This window comes from Xyrauchen texanus, chromosome 31 (assembly GCF_025860055.1).
Source record: "Xyrauchen texanus isolate HMW12.3.18 chromosome 31, RBS_HiC_50CHRs, whole genome shotgun sequence".
Taxonomy (NCBI): domain Eukaryota; kingdom Metazoa; phylum Chordata; class Actinopteri; order Cypriniformes; family Catostomidae; genus Xyrauchen; species Xyrauchen texanus.
The window spans coordinates 10,305,269-10,325,617 of NC_068306.1; the positions used below are offsets into that span (position 1 = coordinate 10,305,269).

Below are 20,349 nucleotides of genomic sequence, written 5' to 3' on the forward strand. Positions count from 1 at the left end.
TAATAATATTATGTTTAAATAAAATAGAATTTTAGAATTCCAGATATATGGGTGATTATGACAAAAGCATGACGCAAAAAGGGTTCACCCCAAAATCAAACAAGGAAGAAAAAAAATATAAAGATTTTAATTGGATACAAAAGAAAATCATGCCTTTTTGGACCACTAAGATTTCTTTTGCAGGGTGACGTTACTTGCGTGACAAAAAAAAATAATTTCCCACAGCATTATCATTTACCGGAACATATCGGGACTTTATGCATTAATTATTTTTCTTTCTTTCTTTCTTTGGAATTCCCATTATTCTCAAAGATAATGTTAATTTAATTCACATTACTTCATAAACTATTTTATGTAAGACAATGATTTATTACTTTCAAATCAGTATAAATATAATAAAACAAATAATACCATGAATAAAATGTATTTTTATAATTATTAAAGTACTAAGTATTAATTCATTAGAAAAATAATATACAATTTAAACAATACGTCATTTTTTTCAATTAGTTTTTGCGTTTAATTGTCCTGAAAATTGCCAAAAATCGCCAAAAATCTCAATTTTGTAATCATCTACTCACCCATCCAAACCCGTTTCACTTTCTTTTCCCCGTAGAACACAAACATAGATTGAAATTTGACAGACTAGCATAATGTCTGTCAAATTTCAATTTCATTGTATGGAAAAGAGATACAATGAACCCTATCCAACATCACCTTTAGTGTTCCACAAAAGAATGAAAGTCATACAGGTAAGGAACAACATTAGGGTGAGTAAATGACAGCAAAATGTTTGGATCAACTATCCCTTTATAAGTTTCTTCAAGTAAAATTACTTTTGATTTTGGGGTGAAATATAACCTGGTTCTTGACAGATTTTGAGACTATGCAGATACTGACGTGGGCAATCTATCTTTTTCCACCCTTTGCAGAAGATGACGGCACCACATTGGAGCTCAGCTGACCGGACAGCTGCTCTACAGCTGAGGAGTCTTCTGTTGAAAGTTTCTAAAACACAAAAACACCATTTTAATGATGCGAACTAGGAAAACAAGAATATATGATTCATTATCAATTTCCAGTTTCCAAAGGCAAGCCTGTCATGTAAGCATGTGCTTGGTTAGCCGGCTTTGTGGTAGTATAGCACAACTATATATTTAAATGGAATAAAAAGATGAGCCCAAGACCACTTTCGGTGGTTTGTAAATGCAAAGCCTTTGTATACCAAATCAGGCACAATGCTCAAAACTGCCTGCCAGGTTGTGCAAGAAGATGCACGGAAAGCCAAGGAACATTCTGGGTTCAATACAAGTTAAGCTCAATCGACTGCATTTGTGGCACAATGCTGATTACCGACTATAATTTCGACTTGTCCCTCCTTTTCTTTAAAAAAAAAGCACAAATAGTGATTACAGTGAGGCACTAACAGTTGGAGGGAATGGGGCCTATTTTTGAAGGGGTTAAAATGTGAAGCTTACAATTTTATGAAAGCACTTACATTAATGATTCTGTTAAAACTGAGTTTTGAGCTATACATTTGTTTTAAAAATTGTTCTAACAGTCATTTGAGGGTTTTAGTGTTTATGAAGTTACGTTGCCATGGCTTCAAAGTTGTAAAATTGGATATAACTTTACACAGAAAATATTAGGAAGCGATTTTATCACACTAAAATCATGTTTACAGATTGGCCCCATTCACTTCAATTGTAAGTGCCTTATTTAAAACTTTAGATAAAAATTAGAGAAAAGGAAGGACAAGTCCAAATTCATTTCTGTGGTAAATCAACATTATGCCACCAATGCTGTTGATTGAGCTTAACTTGTACTGAACCCAGAATATTCCCTTAAGTGCCAAGTTTATCAACAGCCCTAATATTGCAACAAATTTACCCTTAAACTCTTCCTTAATCTTGTAAAAACATGTGCAGTTCAGCCTCAGAGAGATGATTGAGATGTTTCAGCTGTATTTAGCATTTCCTCATGCTGGCATTCATGATGTACAGCCAAAGCAAACTAAACAAAACACCTACCTTTGATTTAGGCTTTGGCTTGCCAACTTTTCCCTGCAATTAGACAGAGACCCCTGATATAAACTGATTTGAACAGTATAGAGGGTCTGGGGGAAAGCCAGGTACACATTTGAAAATAGCATACTCCGACTTTATCAATATTTGTTACACAACTCTATGTAATACTTGATTCTGATTGGTCAATTGCAGGATTCTGTGGTCAATATTTTGCATAATGACAGCTCAACTACATAATTGACCATTTTTGACAGGCAACTGGTTTCCAACATAGTGTATGACTTAATGGTCTCTTTCTTCTTACATAGTGATATAATAGTAGATAATAAATCTCCAATTTTGCTTTCACTTTCAAAATGTGAAAGTGAAGATTTATAGTAAAAAGGATTTAAATATTGTTCTGTTTCTCACCCACACCTATCATATATCTTCTGAAGACATAGATTTAACCACAGGATTTTTTTGGATTACTTTTTGTGACTATTATGTAATTTTTGGAGCTTTAAAAGGCTGGTCACCATTCACTTGCATTGTAAGGACCAACACAGCTGTAACATTCACATATGGGATGGCATGAAGGGTGAGTACATGAGAATTTTTATTTTAGGGTGAACTATCCCTTTAAACATGGATATCCATAGAATACAGAACAAGAGGAATTTTGTTCAATGAAAATATCATATTTGTTAAATATTCCACAACTCTTCAGAGTCAACACGAATGAAGCAGTATACAAATGTCTTGGTGGTACTGTAAGTCTACATATATCTTTGTGTCCAGGAAATGTATGTTCAGTGATCAAATAATCAGCTAATCCTCACCTTTGGTTTGCTGTCTTTTGGTTTGGAACCGGACAAGTTTGGAACCAGTTTTTCAGCCAGCTGATCCAAAGCTGGACCCGGTGCCTACAAACAAAAACAAAAAAATAAAAATAAAAACAGATGCCACTACTATCACCACCCCAATGCAAACTTTAGTGGGATTTTGTCTTAATTTAGAGGGATGTTTTTTGCTATTTTTGCAGGCTGTTCAGTAATACAGAACATGCAGGCTGGTTTAAGTACCGTGTGGGTTGGGGGGATTGGTTCAGGGGTAAAGTGGTGGGCTTCGGGTGCAGATGGCTTCACGGTGGGTACTTCAGAGAAATCACAGGACAGAAGGTCAAGAGCCGCTGCATCATCCATTGATTTCTGAGACAGACATTCGAAGATCTACAATTACATTCTTTGCAACTATCAGCAATAATATTCTTGATTTTACATGGAATGTTTCAATTGAAGCAGTGGTGGTCCAATACTGCCCTGCAAAGCTTAAACACAGTAACTAAACATGTTATAAAATCTGAGTTATGACGGTTGAGTCAAGACAGTCCTATCATGAGTTTGGCTGAATTACGCACATATTCAGAGAAAACAGAGTAATACTGTTTTATAATCCACATTAGGCTGGCCAATCAAAAACGTTGAACTGTTTCAGTGATGGCTTAGTTACTACTGTCCATCGTGACTTTGTAGGGCAGTATATTGTGCGCAGTCATACACATTCCCGACACTGCATGTTAAAATGATGTACCTGCTTTGGTTTGACGTCTTTTTCTGCTTTCTTCGCATTTTCAAATGCCTGCAGTGCACAAGCAAGAAAAACCAGAGAAATTGTCACATATTTACGTTGAATTATCGAATTGAAATCCCCTGGCATGAAAACGAATGGAGAATGTAAAAGTCACCTTGCGGTCTGCTTCTGTGAACCGGTGATCTGGTGGAAGGGTGTCGTCTCTCTCACCTGGTTTACTAACTCTCTCCTCCACGATGTCCTTTTCCTGTGGTAGGGAGAGAGATGGTGAGAACATCCAAGTAAGCTCTTCTGGATGTGGAACAATCCTCATGATCTTTGGTTGCATGAATATAACAAGCACTGAAAAGCCACTTCTCTGTCAGGAACTTCTATGAAACTACTGCATCTACACATGTTAGGCTACTAGAACTACAGCAGATGCAAGTCATTAAAGAGAATAAATCCGAAGGCCTATTCACACGGAGTCAGATTTTTCAGAATGAAAAACATGCATAATAGGCTTTTATAATGAACAATGCATCTCTATGTACTGCTTAATACTGAGAGCGAATAACTGTACAGTACTGTGATGATCTTCCACCCTTTATTCGGAAGATATGTACTTTGTTTAAATAGTTCAGATGCCATAAAATTCATTCAGGTATCCAAATGATTAACCAAATGCAAAAATATTGTTCAAGAATATTTTATATTTCTGTGTCATGTATGAATAGGATAGGCATGGTTACTAAAGTTTTCCAAAAGGGCTGTTACCTTGACAACGGCTTTGGGTGAGATTGGGGCTGGCTCGGGGGCGGGCTTTATGTCTGCAAGAGTGTCTGAGAGAGCATCCAAAGCTGACGATGTACCTTCTGACAACTTCAACAAACAGCAAAGAGGGAAGTCAGTATACTGTAGAAGAATAGTATGCATGTTTACTGTAAGTTGTTTGCCTGAGAATGGATTCAGATTTACTGTACCTGTCTGTCAGCGTGTGGGGGGCCAGACACAGCAGACTGAACTTTAGATGCAGAAGATGGAGCGACAAAATCATCTGAAAGCGCTTCTAAAGCAAGATATGCTGAAGAATTGGAGGAGGGACAAACAGTGGTCTTAGCAGCAGATGCAGGGGCGTCCTTAAAATCGCCAGACAGAATGTCCAGAGCTTCAGTGGTGTCCAAGGAAGGCTAGAACACAAGAAACATCCACCATCAAATCACAGGACCCAGCAAGAGTGACCAATTACCACACAAATCTACACGACTGATTCTCAACAAACAAACAGTTCAAATTCACCTCTTTTTTAGGAGGAGGATGTTTTTTGAGGTCTTCCTCTGAGAATCTGTAACCTGGTGGTAGTGTGTCCTCTCTCTCCCCAACTCGCACACCCTTCTCTGATGTCACATCCTTCTCCTGATAAAAAAAAAAAAAAAACACGTAAAAGATGATATCTATTCTGGGTCTACATTTAAGATTAGATTTGACAATTAGAATAGAAGAATCTTATTTGAATTATGAAAGATAATAAGAGTTGTACATGAACAATATCCCCAGGTTTCAGTTCAGGTAATTTTTTGGGTGGTTCTGGTGCACCCAGTGTGTCACCCAAAGCACCGAGAGCATCCTAGACAAGAAAGCAGGAGAGAGAGAGATATTAAAAATCTGTTCATGGTCAATAACAAATTCTAAAATTACAATTCAAATACTTTTCTTAAAAGAGAAAGACATCAGTCAGCATTTCCACACTTGAGTCTTGAAAGTTATTCAATTATACAACCAAAAGGCAATATCAGCATGTGCCATTTGTTCAACCAAAATTAATTAATTATTGTGGTCCCAAACTAATAACTCCAATTTGGGAACACAATATGCATTAAATAATAATAATAATAATAATAATAATAAAGACTGTCTGCTTATTATGCGCAATTTTCAGGACATGAGTAAATACATCTTTGCTTATTCTATTTTTTGTCCAGTACTTGCAATACCTCATCCGTCAATGGTTTTTGCTTATGGCCTGGAGGTACAATTTTAGGAACAGCAGAAGAAACCTACAGCAAAAACAGAACAAGATAGAAAGGGGGGAAAAAAACAACATTACTTATCTATTCAGGGCATAAACAATTACCAGAATAACTGGACTGAACATAACCCTAGCAAAGAAATTAACTGAGCATTAAACATTCATTTTTTGGGGATTGATGGTAATATACCTTATGAGCAGTCTGTGCAGGAGCCACAAAGTCATCTGCTAGAGCGTCTAGTGCTGATAATTCCTCCAAGTTTGCCTTCAAAATATAAAACAGAAATGCATATTTCTTAATGCATATATCGCATTCTTTAACAATAATTTTTATGACTGTATTATTTTGGTAGCACTAAATAACTTTCATTATAGTGCAACAGTGCCTGCCCATGTTTTCAGCCGTCCTGGATCTGGAAGTGCTTTTCCCAAATATTTTTTCCATAGGGATTCCATAAAATCTTTCATAAAAGCGTTCCAAGCAATGAACCAAACCAACCAGATCAGAGGTAAATCACAACATTACAAACTTTGATTTAAACCAAAAAAAGTATCTGAAAATCTGACAAAAGGTACAAGACTGTGTTCTTAATGTCTTAATTGAGGGAAAGAACTACAATCCCATGAAGCACTGTGAAGGATGTTACCCGAAAATCAAAAACTATTAATTTACTTTAAATTCATTGCAAAATATTTAAATATATACAATTATTTAAGTAGTTTGAAATCATAGGGAGAAGATTGCATTCACAGTACATCATTGAAATGGATTGTTTTATTGTTTGCCGCAACTGTCTGATTGGTTGATTTTTCAATTTAGGATTTTTTTTCTTCGTTTTTTAGTAGTATTTGAAATAACATTAACCATTGATTAATAACCTAGAAAATCACGGTAAATCTGTCTTTAAAAGTTTGTAAGTTACTGTTAAAAATATACTAACCTATGGAGAAAATGAATGGAATGTCTACTTCCGGAATCAGACTGTTGAGCTCTATTACATAGAGTAGGTCTCTGGAATGCTTGATTCTGATTGGCCAATCACAGCATTCTACAGTCAAATATTTTTCCTACATAACCGTGCTAGTTTTAAGTCTTTCAAATCACTCCACAGTCTGTTCAAATTATAAAAAATGTCCACAATATTTTATGATTTTTTAATATATCTTTTTCTTAATTTATGGTAAGAAGCCACATTATAAGTAGGTTTATGTACAGCCAGCCGGTCATTATTGCAAAATAATGACTGACAGAAAAGGTCCACCTCAAGAATTGTCCTACTTTGGGAACATCTTTAGACTTCTCAGGAACTCGTGCAGGTTTCGCCTTTTCCTGATTAGTCAAATTAGCAATGAAAGTAAATTTGAAGCATCTAAGCAAGAGCCAAAAACATCAGCGCTCTAAACACAGTAAACGTCAACCTTATAACTTTCCTACCTTGGGAACATCTTTAGACTTCTCAGGAACTGCAGTAGGTTTCGTCTTTTCCTGATTTGACAAATTAACAGTGGTTAACAAACTATCTGAATGCAAATTATAAGCATTACAGTGCATACTAAAATACTGTTCATAGACATTATAATAACTGTCATTAATAACAAAGTATTACCTTTTGAAGAACAGGGGCCTTTACAACAGGTGCTGCAACAGGGGCTGTGAAACCTTCAGAGAGAATGTCCAGTGCATCATCTGTGGCCATAGAGGTCTGGGACAAGACATCCGTCAATAAGATTACAGCATTGAAAGATAGTAGCCAATCACCACACACTTTTACAACCTATGCTGACATAACTACACATTCTAAACAGATGCACTGCACTACATGTTTGATAAAGACTGAGTGTGTTAGCACACAGTTTATGAAATATCAAATCTTGAGTATCTTTAACAAATTCTGATGGATGTCTGACCTCTTTTGGAGGAGGGGGAAATTTTTTGAGCTCTTCCTCTGAGTATCTGTAGCCTGGTGGGAGTGTGTCCTCTCTCTCCCCAACACGCACACCCTTCTCTGATGCAATTTTCTTCTCCTGATCAAAACATGCAAATCATTTTTTTAAAGCCTTTAAAAGATCTATACTTTTATATTTCGTCTCAATTTCAGATTGTGTCTTTATAAATAACCTACTTTTAATTTTGAAAGAGTAAACAGAGATCTTACATCAACTATGTCTCCAGGTTTGAGCTCAACTAGTTTCTTTGGTGCTTCTGGAGCGCCCAGGGTGTCTCCCAAAGCGCTTAGCGCGTCCATCGGCATGGAACCGTCCGACTGGAAAGGAATAAAAAGGACACAGATACTTAATGATACTCGTTTAGAAAGTTTCATACTCTGTCTTTTATTGAGAATCTAAAAAGGCACATTTTTGATAATTTCACAAGAAATCTCAAATGTAATCTTTAAGTGTGTTAAAGTGAAGAAATGATGCAAGAGTTTCACCCATTCTTATACAAATAACAAAAATTCTGATTTGCAGTTTTTATTCTTGTGGAAAAACGTTTATTGTACCTTCTCCATCCTGGCTTTCTTGTCAGCTGGTGGAGCAGGTGATTTGTTTTCATTAGCAGGTTGAGACGTCACCTGTTGTTTCTGTCAAGAGAGAGACATGTTTGGGTGTTTGGGCAAGCTAATGATATCAGAAGACATTGTGTCATGTGAACATACAGTTACCTGCTGAGAGTGTGGAGGAGGAGCAAAGTTTGAGCGGGCATCTACTGCTCCAACAGTTTCAGTTTTCTAAAAAAAAAAAAAAGGAGGAAGGAAGGAAGGAATAAATATCAAACAAAGAAACAAATACATCTGGTTTAACCTAGATAAAAGTTTGAAGTGTGTAACTTTTTCAGTGTTAAAATATTTACTCATATCCCACCTTAAAGGGATAGTTCACCCAAAAATTCTCATCATTTACTCATCCTCATGTCATCCCAGGATGTGTATGACTTTCTTTCTTCTGCTGGACACCAACACAATTTTTTAGAAGAATATCTCAGCTCTGTAGGTCCATACAATGTATGTGAATGGTGGCCAGAACTAGGAAGTTCCAAAAGCACATAAATGCAGCATTTTTTACAATCAATCTCCACTTTTACTTCCACGTTGTTCTTCTTGAATTTTTTGCCGATTCGCATTCTTTGTCATGAAGGAGAATTTATAGTAAAAAAAGGATTTAAATATTGATCTGTTTCTCATCCACACCGATCACATCGCTTCTGAAGAAATGTATTTAACCACTGGAGTCGTATGGATTAATTTTATGCTGCTTTTATGTGCTTTCTGGAGCTTCAAAGATCTGGTCACCATTCACTTGCATTGTGAGGACGTAGAGAGCTGAGATATTAGTTTAAAAAAAATAATAAATCTTCATTTGTGTTCTGCAATAGAAAGTCAGAAACACATCTGGGATGGCATGAGGGTGAGTAAATGATGAGAGAATTTGTATTTTTGGGTGAACTATCCTTTTAACTGGCAGATATTTTAAATATTAACTATGAGCCATTTGTAGGTTGATTTCCCCCAAAAATACTGTGAAACACTGTGACACTATTAAAACATTGCTCTCTTTGTTTGAGCATCATGACCCACCCGACACAGCAACATAAGCTCAACCAATGTCATGAGTTTGTGGTGTTTGATCGACTAATGGAAGATTAGTGTTTGAAAAACCATCATTTTTGCAAGACTGCTTGGTGACACTAGTAGCACAGAAATGACACACTTAAGCTTTAGAGTCTCTTGTGTATGAGATCAATGAACTCACCACCATCTGTTTAGGAGCACTTGGAGCTGAAGACACGAACCCGGCCGAGAGGGAGTCCAGTGCCTCATCTGTGCTTATAGGCTGGTGACAAAAAAACAAACAAGTGAATGCATGAAATAACACTAAACACAACACATATTAATTTACAATGACAAGAAATCCTACATGGTTGTAATCCTTGAAATTACCAACAGAGGGAGCCACAAGTTCAATTTCAGAGAAACTACAAAAAGCATGTCCTGCCATGGCAGGAAAAGTACAGACACACCCTCTGCATACCAAGACTTCGACATCAACATTATGCCACTTTTCACATGTTTACTTATAAAACAACCACTGGCTGAACAAACAGCACTAACAGTCATTAAACAAAGCAAAGAATCCAACAAACTACATATCTGTGAAGTTGATCATAATGTTCTGAGAATTATCGACCAGCCAATGAGTATTTATTGAAAACTTGAATGGCATAATGAGTAAAGCAACACAGTGCAGGTAGGATGAATGTGTGTGTGCTGATTAGGCAACAATTTGCTGAAAGTGAATGAGTGAAAGCGAAGTAGAAAAGTGATCCATTTTTTATTTGCTTATGTTTGCAAGCCAACACCCCTAGAACTAGCAAAACAGTTGACACTTAGATACAGATAAAGAGTGGGACAGAGAAACTGTCGATGAGACTGGAACAAGATCAGGGAGAAAGAGAAATAACATTGAGCAGTGTTGTAGTCGAGACCAGGCCGAGACCAGAAAGGGTCAAGTCTGAGACAAGACTCATTTAGGCCTAATGCAACCTTAAATGTATGTGTTACATGTACAGTGAAAACAACCAAATTGGCTCATATATCAAATATATCTCATACAGTATATTATATACTTAGGCTTATGTTGGTTTAAACAACATTAAAAAATTATTACAATTATGACATGTCGATGATGTCAATGATGATAAGAATAAGAAGAGGGCTTTCTTTAAAAAGGCCTCAACTGATCTCAGGAAAAAGTCAGATCACACAGAGAGACTGTGAGAATAATAGTGAGACAGGCAGAAAGACAATGAGACACGGACAATAACCGTGCAACAGTAAAAGTGCAGACGGCTTATGAACTGTGGCGCTAGGAAGTAGACAAGTACACACTTCCAACATCGAGTCGACATCAAACATGTGTCAACATGAGTCACATGACTACACTGAGATATAAACAGCACACTGTACACACTGACAGTACAAGGCCACCTCCACAACTTTCCTACCTTGGGAACTTCTTTAGGCTTGTCAGGAACTCCAGAAGGTGTTTTCTTTTCCTGATTGGATGAAATAAGAATGGTTAGACTTAAAGCCACACCTTCTAAATCCAAATGCATTGGAGTGGATAGTCGTTTTAGACTTAAACAGACTCTACAAGACTTCTTTCACACATTGGTGAGATATAAGTTTTGACAGAGGAACTGACCTGACACTGTCTTAAAGGTTTTTCTGACCATTCCTATGTTAGCAACTGTTGCCTTCCACCATTGTCACTGACAAAGGGTTTGCCCTTTTCTCATGAGAGTCTATGAGGGTAATGTGTGTTTGAGCAGTTTTAAGAGTAATTCTATAGAAAATATCAAATTATGTAAAAAACTAAAAATTGCCAGGTCACTTGTGATTGTGACACGAGGTCACCAGAGAGAACTAACAATTATTTTAAGCACCAACTAAGATTAATACATGTTTATTTCCTTTTTCAAATGAAAAGATGTATATGTTAGCATTAGTTAATGCATTATGAACAATTGTATTTTTATTCATTGCTAAATGCTGTAATATATTATAATTTTGTTAGTTCATGATCCTGACTGCATTAACAAAATGTTAACAAGCACAACCTTGACTATAGTGTTACCGATTATGTCAGCTCTCGTTTCCAAGTGAACATGTGTAACATCTACATTTGCTCCAACAAGGTAAATTAAAGCTAAAAACTTAACGTAAATGCATTTATGTATTGAGTCAGGACACAGTATAGGTGATAGTAAATAATATCATCAATAGCTTCATAAATTAGGATATAGTTAGTGTGTTATGCAACTTTGAGCAGTTCTGTTCACTTACACTAATGCCCAAACAGGCCATATATGACAAGAGGGACCACACACACACACACACACACACACTCACGCTTTACTATCACATATGCGGACACTTAGTCACACACACACACACACACACACACACACACACACACACACACACACACACACACACACACACACACACACACACACACACACACACACACACACACGTTTTGATATTATGAAATCATAAAGAAGGGGAATCAGGGCACTTCTATATTTTAATATAAAATCATGCATCATTTACTTCGCCCACGGCCCATTAATCAAGTTTGATTTTTGGCCCTTAATAGAAAAACGTTTGGGCACCTCTGCACTAATGTTATCAGTTGTGTAATTGCTAGCAAATGACATTTTTTTTAAGTGACATGGAAAATCGTTTACAGTTTTCAATCACATTTTTCAATCAAATAACCGTGTAATTGAACAATTTCTTTCACAAAACAAAAGTCACATAAATATACGTTCCAATATCACGCTTCATATCATCCATTCAGCCTATAATATATTTCAAAAACCACACCATTCACGGTAATCTCCCATTCATTCCAATGGAAAGTTCAAGCAATCGTATCAAAGCTTAGCAAATAATCGATTAAGTAGGGAAAAACAATATCCTGAAATAAGAGGAAGGGATGTGAGGAGAGAGAAGGAATGAATATGCTTAAACTACTGTTAAATAATAGGAGTAGAGGACTACTTTATATAGGGTTAACAATAGGTACAATCTCCAACTGACCATGTCTTCCCGTCTGTATCCTGGCGGCAGTGTGTCATCTCTCTCACCACAAACAACACCCCTCTCTGGCTTTACACTAGACTGAGACATGCAATGCATTCCATTAAAACACACGCACATGCAGAGCACACGCATCAATACAGGCTAAATAAACAACTTTTTCAAACACACAACACAGCATGCTAAGACTGTACTTTATGTTTTAAATACACAGTCAAATACTCAGCACACAAATATCTACACACATACTCCTCATTACCTCTTTGACTTCTGGTCCAGAGTATTCTGGAACTTTAGGAGCCACAGGTTTTGATGATGGTAAAGTGCCTGCCAAGGCATCAAACGGATCTCCAGCCTACATAAAATGTTAAATAAACACAGTTGCATTCTTTAACTCCCATACAACAATCAAATAACTGCCACTATACACCATGAAAACTCAGGATGTATACTAACCTCAGTACTGACTTTAGCTGCGGGTGGGCCAACTTCCACTTGCACCTAGTGGTCACACACACAAGATAGTTAGCCTCCATACTGACAAACACAGACAATTCGGTACGGAGGCATTTACATGTCTTCACTTGGTTGACGCTGTCACTCAAAGCAACTTACAGAGCTTTCAAAATATACACTTTGTCAACAGGTGTTCCCTGGGAACTGAACCCATGACAATGACAATGCCATGGTCTCCTGTCAAACTACAGGACATCTACAAAATTTCAAATTCGCGACCTCTCGCACTCGGAGCAAGAAACATATCTCTAAGCAACAACAGTCTATATATATATATATATATATATATATGATACATTCCCAGATCATTTAGCAACTGTATTCATGACACAATTTCAAATGTAGTGTACTTATAATGCACTCTTATACAGTAATTGTACCGAAATAAGACACTTAAAAAAAAAAAAAAAAAAATGAATGTGATCTTTTCCAGATTACGTGCTCGTTCACGATAAACACGTGCGATCTGGGCTGACGCAAGTTGCTTTACATTATGCACTTTTGTGCTGTTATGTTTTTAAATTAGCCAACAATAAAAGTTATTGTGAACTCAAACTTTGATGGTGTGCAGTTAATAGTTAAAAAAAGATTCCCCCTCAAAAGGCCTTTGAACATACAATAATAATCACTGGGTGCTTCTTTTCGAGGATGAATGTAGTGCATTTACATCTTCAGTATGAGTCTTGGGAGCAATGCATTTCAGAGGATCCTTCGACATTCCATAAATACCTTTTGGGTGCTTATAGACTTTTGGCCACCACTTCCAGGTAAACCAGTTGTGGGGGAGGGTTTTCCGACAGCTGCATCCACCTTAGCAGGTACCGGTTTGGTTGAAGGAATAGTTGTATTCTATTAGAAGCATACACACCACGGTCGTTCATTTTAACCAACATTAACAAATCACAGTTCGAGCAATTGCTCAGTTGTGCAGCTGTAGCAGAACTACAGATGAAAGCGAAAGCATCAAAAGATAAGAGGTCTTATCTTTTCAGGAGTGCAATGATGCAGCTCCTCACACACAGGTGTGTAAGATGAACATCATGAGAAGCAAAAGACAAGGAGTTAGATCTAGTGTGATCTAGGCATTAATGACACATGGTGGGAACATCGATCCAAAGAGAACTCTTGAAGTGAAATGCAGCAAAAGATGGAGGAGCAGTAGAAGATTTGTGAAGATGCCAATGGAGTTTCGTTTGAAGAACAACAAGCAGATGGACAGAAGCTGAACTCCTCTGGAGAATGAATGTTTTATTGGTGTACCTGGGCCTTTTCTTGTGCAGGGTCTTTGGGCTTCACTGTGTCTGCGGGGGACTTCACAACCCCTCCAGCTGTTAAGCCAGATCCAGTTCCAGAGAACACAGCTGGGACTTTGGCAGGCGAGAGAGGTGTTGGTTTAGTGTTGGTCTGCAATCAGGATGCAGGCATGAGGACCATAAACTTGGTAACCATAGCACATTTACAGTGGATATGAAAAAGCACTTTGAGTATGAAGCAAGCCCAAAAGATGAGGTGAATCAGATGGATAAATCGAAAATTAGGAGAGAATGGGTTTTAGTTCATAGTGGCAAATGACAAGGTTTAAACTTCTGCTCCGCAGCATTGAAACACTCCACCCAGGTAGTCATAAATGTGGTCAGTATTAGTACAGTGGTGGTATGGTAGTCACGAGAGCTTGGGTTTAGTGTTGAGAAGAACCAAAGGACAAGGAAAACACCTCTTTCCCACAATGAACTCCATTAGACAGAGAAGGTTGTGCAACAAGGGGTCCTTTTTTTTTTTAATAATGGTTGCGAGACAGATATTCAGCTGCTAAAAGTAAATACAGAAATGTAGCCCGTAAAGCAACAAAAACGTTGTGTTAGTGTTCAACAAGAGTTTTAACCAAGAATGAAAGGTTAAAGGAATAGTTTAGCCACAAATGTAAATTCTGTCATCGTTTATTCTCCCTCATGTTGCAATAAAGCAGTAGGACTCACTTTAAAGCTTAAAAAATGAAGTTTTTGAAGGCCTATGAAATTCGAAGTAATTTTTCAGTGAAAAAAGTTTGCACGCCCATGAGTGGACGGCAATGGTGCGCATGTTGACACAAGCTATTGAATTATTCCTAGGGCTGTTACGATAATGACATTTGGCTGTCAATTAATTGTCTTACAAATATTAATACGGTATTAAAGTGCTTAATACACATACACCTTATGAATAATTTATTGATATTAAACTTGGGATCATATAACAAAATGGGGATATATAATTTCCTTTTAAGACTTGGAAATTTTTAAATATTTTCAAATACTTCAACTTAATATTTTAATATACAGGGGACAGAGGTGGCTCAGCAGTTGAGGCTCTCTGGGTTACTGACTAGAAGGTCAGGGGTTCAAGCCTCAATACTGCCAAGATGCTGCCTCTGTTGTGCCCTTGACCCTATCTGCTCCAGGAGCGCCGTATCATTGCTGACCCTGCACTCTGACCCCAGCTTAGCTGGGATATGTGAAAAAAAATATAATGTGTGATTATAATAAAGGCTTCTACATTATTTTAAGGCTCTCCTATTAAACCTACAAGCTCTTATTTTGCATAAATGAAGACCTTTGAAAGTCTGTGTGTATGTAAAATGTTTTTTCGTTCTAAAATCTCCACTGAAATAGAGTAAGCAGACGTCTCCTCGGTGTCACTACGTGTCATTTCCTCTGCGTGTATGAACCTGCAACACCCAAGTACATTTGCCATTACTCGATCGTTAAATTAAAGTGAAACCAGAGCGCTTTGCGTTCACTATCAAAATCCTCGCTAATATTTCCGTGGGAGTTTGTCGCGTGCATCGGAGCACTTCAGAAGCGGTTATTCTTAATTCGCTCTTCAAGAGCTGCTCTGAGTGTGGTCCACGGTGTGGGTCAGTGAGACGGGTGGAGTTCATTTGTAGTGCTCACACTCACATAATGCAATAACACCGGAAAATGGGACCCGTTCACGGCAATTCTTAATTTGCTTAAAATAGCCTTATTTGGGGAGTAAAATGTGATTGCAATTATTTGAGATAACCACGATTATTGTGCACTTCAAATTACAATCAGGACTAACTATTCCTTTAAAAGAAAGAAAAAACATAAGTGACAGAAAATTGTTTCAGAAAAAGTGTAAGGTGGAACCAAAGAATCAGAATTAGGGGGTTAACAAGCCCATAGTCTAATAAATCCAGTAGGCAGTTTGTGTCTACCAATTGCGTTAATTGGGAAGGTCCTTTCTGACTGGCTGCAGTACTAGCAGCCCCTCCGCTGCCAGCAGCTCCTGCAGTAGATGTTAATGATTGAGCTGCTTGGGTTGCAGAGGTGGTGCCAGGTTTGACAGCCACGGATGCCGTGGAGGATTGCGTAGGTCCTTTCTGCAATGCAGATGTTAGGATGTGAATCATATGACACAATTAGTGCGTTGCACTTATAGAGTTCCTTATTGGGCATTTTGCACTTTTTGTAGATAGATACAGTAGAGAGGGGGCAAGAAATGATTAGGAAGATTGAAGAAAATGGTTTTGGGATGCAAAGCAGGCAGGATTCTAACTTTAGCAGCATGTTGCAATGTATCTGGATGGCATGCATTACAGCTAGACCATGGCTCCAAATGGATGTAAGATTTTAATGAGCCTTACAGAACACTTTCCCTTAACTTCCCTTTAAAGATAGTTCACCCAAAAGTGAAAAGTCTGTCATTATTTACTTACCCTCAAGTTGTTCTCTGCCTATATGAGTTTATTTCTCAAGTGGAACACAAAAAGAGATGTTAGGCAGAACGACAACCTCAGGTGCCCATTCACTATCATTGTATGGTCATTGAGTCATTCTGCCCAATATCTACTTTTGTGTTCCACTTAAGAAAGAAAGGTTTGAAATGACATGAGGGCGAGTAAATGTTGACAGAATATTGGGGTATTTCCATTTTACACATTCATTTTCACATTGCATCAAAAAAAATCAGTTACAGATATATTAAAATAAAACTGGAGCTGTATATAGAACAAGGAAAGTGAGTCACAGGACAGACGCTTCTCGTTGGACACACAGTGACCTCCTAGCCACTCAGCCATAACAGATCCCAGCCAAAAACTTACTTTGTCCAGGGGCTACAGATACCACGAGAGAAATGTAAAGTCCTTTCAGCTTAGCACCAAACAGCAACGGACAAGTTTCCAAACACGTAAGTCCTCTACAAGTCCATACAGAAGCATTCTACAGTATAAAGAGTTCTTTGTCTCTCTCTCTCTCTCTCTCTCTCTCTCTCTCTCTCTCTCTCTCTCTCTCTCTCTCTCTCTCTCTCTCTCTCTCTCTCTCTCTCTCTCTCTCTCTCTCTCTCTCTCTCTCTCTCTCTCTCTCTCTCTCTCTCTCTCTCTCTCTCTCTCTCTCTCTCTCTCTCTCTCTCTCTCTCTCTCTCTCTCTCTCTCTCTCTCTCTCTCTCTCTCTGCTGTGGTTCCTTCCTGTCCTCCGTTTGCGATTTATAACACACATTGTTGCTAGAGTGTCTCAGTTTCTTTAACAGTTCATTCTTCAGTAGCCACAGAAAACACAGACATTTTCCATATCATCAGTTCATGTTAATTGTTATTAATGGTTGTGAAATAGAAGTTGATATGCAGATATTGGACTTTAAAGTGGCTGATCTCCCTTACAAGATATTGTACACAAAAGCAAAGCTGCAAATGTGGAATTAAAAGGCTGGCAATGGAGTAGATTTCCACGTTTTCCAAGGAAAGGCACTGCAGCACTTAATTCAAATAGGCAAAAAACATTTTCTAGTTCTTTCTGTTCGCAGACTAAAACACACCCCTTAACAACACAGTAATCTCATAGAACACAAACCACAACCTTAGCAACCTCACCAAACAGACTCCAACAGACCAGAATGCAAGGTGCTATCAAGTAAAGATGCTTAGTGGAATAAAAGATAAAAGGTTTTCACCTCATATTGTGCAGGTTTAGCTGTGGAAACCTGTGCTGTTGGGGTGGGTGTGACCTGCTGAGACTGCAAAAACAATAAGAGAGAGACAGACAGATAAAAAGTTGAGTGCAAAAAGGAAAATGCATTTACAGTGTTATGAAAATCATCACAATCGCTGTTAGGAATATACAAAAGTGCATTAGTGCACATTGGATTCCATTACTTGCTCTGACCTTCATACTAGAAATCAAACCGCAAGAATCACATGCAAATGATGAGCTTAGTACAAAAACATATGGTCATGGTGAATCAGGGGAGTAAACTTGTGAAAGCAGCACTGCACATCAAACTATATCTATTTTTGGAAATCTATCATACTCCTACCATTCCTGCAATATTTAGTATGAATATTATGATTTTATGCTCATTTGAACATAGTGACACATGCAAATCCATGTGCGCTACAGCAAATGTGTGTACATGAGGTGATCTTAAAACCAGTGTTACGAACGCCGTTTTGAAACTGTAGCTTGTCATGCTAGAAGATATTCATCGTTTAAGTTTAAACTATCCAATTGAAAAAGTAGCGAACTATACTAATAAAAAGCAGCAGACATTTTAAATAAATAACTAAACTATATGACATATTTTTAAATAATTTAAATAAATTAAATAAATCTAATTTGAAATAATAAATCAGATCCAATAATTGTAAAAATTAATGTTTTTTTTTTTTTCAAATAGAGTGTTATTTATCTGATATTAAAGCAATGAGGATCTCAATTAGTGTGACAGCATTAAACAGCAATAAGCCAATCAATTTAGCATAAATTCCACATGACTCCAGTCGATCAATTAATTTCATCTGAAGCAAACATATGTGTAAGAAACAAATCGATAATTAAAACATTTTTAACTTAAATCGTTGCTTCCGCCCAGCACTGTATTGCGGTTTTGAAATGAACTAATTCTCATGAAGGTACCTTTGCGCTTACGTCACTGATGTGTCGACTGCTGGCAGGAAGCTATTTTTCAAAGTTATTAAAGTTTTATTTATCCATTTTTTATTTACACAAACATATCGATTTTCTTCAGAAGACATTCACTGATGTCATGTGGATTACTTTCATGCTGCCTCTAAATAGGCCTTTTGGAGTGTCAAACAGGCAGCAGACTGATGGCACCCATTTGCATGCATTGTATGGACAAATTGAGCTGAAACCTGCTTATGAAATCTTCACTTTGGTTCTGCCGAAGAAGCGAAAGTCATACACATCTGGGATGGCTCAAAGGTAAGTAAATCACGAGAGGATTTTCATTTTTGGGTGAACAAACCCTTTAAAAGGACATTGAGGGTTCAGTAACTCTCCAATTTTTTCAGAGTCCCTAGTAGTAACTACCTATGGTGTTCAAACCCTGTGCTTTTCACAGAACATTTAAAAACAGATGTAATCAGATATTTTTATCCAAAGTGTCTTAGTGGATAATCCAAATGGGGAAACCTGGTGCATTGCTCAATTGCACAATGGTGGGCATGAGCCAGACACCTTTACATTTCTTGCCCTGCTATTACACCATAGGACCAGGAGTTTTGTGTTGACCTCAAAACTTTCTGTATTTCTCATATACACAGCAAGTTTATGAAAGAAGCATCAAGCAACACCCACTAGCAAGCTGATTTATTGCTAGAAAGTTCCTTGAATTGTTCTGACTAGTTCAGCTGGTTTCAGTTATGTACAGAAAGATGGAGGGAGAAAGAGGGTGAATTGCTGATGAGATATAGGGAATGGAGAATTGCACTGAGAACAACTCTTGTTATGCAGACCACCAATTTCAACAATATTCATTGAGACTTTGCAAATGAAAAAGTTTAAAATGAAGTTCTTTTGTCCTGCCATTTCAATCATTGAGCATGTCTGTTTTTCTAATGCATTTCTGTGTTAAATATCATGAATAATTCAGCCATGCTTAGAGTCTCTCAAAGTGGAATATAGTTCTCTGAATTCAGTCCAGCTGTTTTCCCGCTGGAGTGATACTTCATCTCTCAGTGAGACTGGTTCAACACCTGCCAGTTATTGGTTGGAGATACCTGATTGGTTAGAGTGTGCTATTGCTGACAGACCTCTAGGCAAACTGAAAAACAAGGCAAGGAAACCACAGATGAAATCAGTGATGGCCAGTAAAAGACTAAGAATATCTACAGCTGATTGCCTGACTTCTTTCAGGACTATGTTTCCCTTATTTCTTAAACATCTTGAAATTGATGGCCAATTCCAGGGTAGGGGCTCAGCATGCTTATATATGATCCTCAAAAGCATTCCAGGACATTTAGCTCCATTTTGAGAAGTCTGACCCAAACACAATAGTTGCAGCAAGGCGAATAGTGTAGAACAATGCTCAAAATCTTATGGGTTATTCCATGTCAAATCAACCAAATTTCAGAAACTTCCCATGCTGAATTTTTTTTTTATGATGCAATATTTTTTCCTGAAGAAAGATATTAAATTTCATGGATCAATATTTACGGTGTAATCCATTATTTTGTATAGGGGGCCAATATGACAAATTTCGGAGCAAAACTATAGGTAAAAAAACCTTAGAAAGGTGGCAGTGTACTCTAAGGCCAATGTGTGTATATTTTTAATAGGGTTTGGATGTAGAGCTAATTGTTATGTGTAAGAAACCACCTAGA

General features: G+C 37.4%; 1 protein-coding gene across 15 annotated transcripts in view; it reads right to left on the reverse strand.

Moving 5' to 3' along the window:
• The window catches only part of LOC127624804 (calpastatin-like), a 711,053-nt gene that overhangs the window by 668,372 nt on the left and 22,332 nt on the right, over nucleotides 1-20,349 (reverse strand). For 5 of the 15 annotated variants that reach the window (XR_007968225.1, XM_052099723.1, XM_052099724.1 and 2 more), the window contains 27 exons: nucleotides 17,679-17,741; nucleotides 15,946-16,110; nucleotides 13,989-14,132; nucleotides 13,458-13,577; nucleotides 12,669-12,713; nucleotides 12,472-12,567; nucleotides 12,213-12,293; nucleotides 10,610-10,660; nucleotides 9,358-9,438; nucleotides 8,271-8,336; nucleotides 8,109-8,189; nucleotides 7,764-7,871; nucleotides 7,516-7,632; nucleotides 7,215-7,310; nucleotides 7,043-7,093; nucleotides 5,798-5,872; nucleotides 5,573-5,635; nucleotides 5,119-5,205; nucleotides 4,878-4,994; nucleotides 4,562-4,768; nucleotides 4,356-4,460; nucleotides 3,754-3,846; nucleotides 3,600-3,647; nucleotides 3,092-3,217; nucleotides 2,849-2,932; nucleotides 2,031-2,063; nucleotides 901-1,008 (listed from right to left, as the gene is read on the reverse strand). Coding sequence is in view for 14 of the 15 variants with exons in the window: in XM_052099723.1 (XP_051955683.1) it covers nucleotides 910-1,008; nucleotides 2,031-2,063; nucleotides 2,849-2,932; nucleotides 3,092-3,217; nucleotides 3,600-3,647; nucleotides 3,754-3,846; nucleotides 4,356-4,460; nucleotides 4,562-4,768; nucleotides 4,878-4,994; nucleotides 5,119-5,205; nucleotides 5,573-5,635; nucleotides 5,798-5,872; nucleotides 7,043-7,093; nucleotides 7,215-7,310; nucleotides 7,516-7,632; nucleotides 7,764-7,871; nucleotides 8,109-8,189; nucleotides 8,271-8,336; nucleotides 9,358-9,438; nucleotides 10,610-10,660; nucleotides 12,213-12,293; nucleotides 12,472-12,567; nucleotides 12,669-12,713; nucleotides 13,458-13,577; nucleotides 13,989-14,132; nucleotides 15,946-16,110; nucleotides 17,679-17,741 (2,502 nt within the window). In the remaining variant the exon portion in view is untranslated. The remainder of the gene's footprint in view (nucleotides 1-900; nucleotides 1,009-2,030; nucleotides 2,064-2,848; nucleotides 2,933-3,091; nucleotides 3,218-3,599; nucleotides 3,648-3,753; nucleotides 3,847-4,355; nucleotides 4,461-4,561; nucleotides 4,769-4,877; nucleotides 4,995-5,118; nucleotides 5,206-5,572; nucleotides 5,636-5,797; nucleotides 5,873-7,042; nucleotides 7,094-7,214; nucleotides 7,311-7,515; nucleotides 7,633-7,763; nucleotides 7,872-8,108; nucleotides 8,190-8,270; nucleotides 8,337-9,357; nucleotides 9,439-10,609; nucleotides 10,661-12,212; nucleotides 12,294-12,471; nucleotides 12,568-12,668; nucleotides 12,714-13,457; nucleotides 13,578-13,988; nucleotides 14,133-15,945; nucleotides 16,111-17,678; nucleotides 17,742-20,349) is intronic. The other 10 variants (XM_052099729.1, XM_052099730.1, XM_052099731.1 and 7 more) reach the window with 4 other exon arrangements.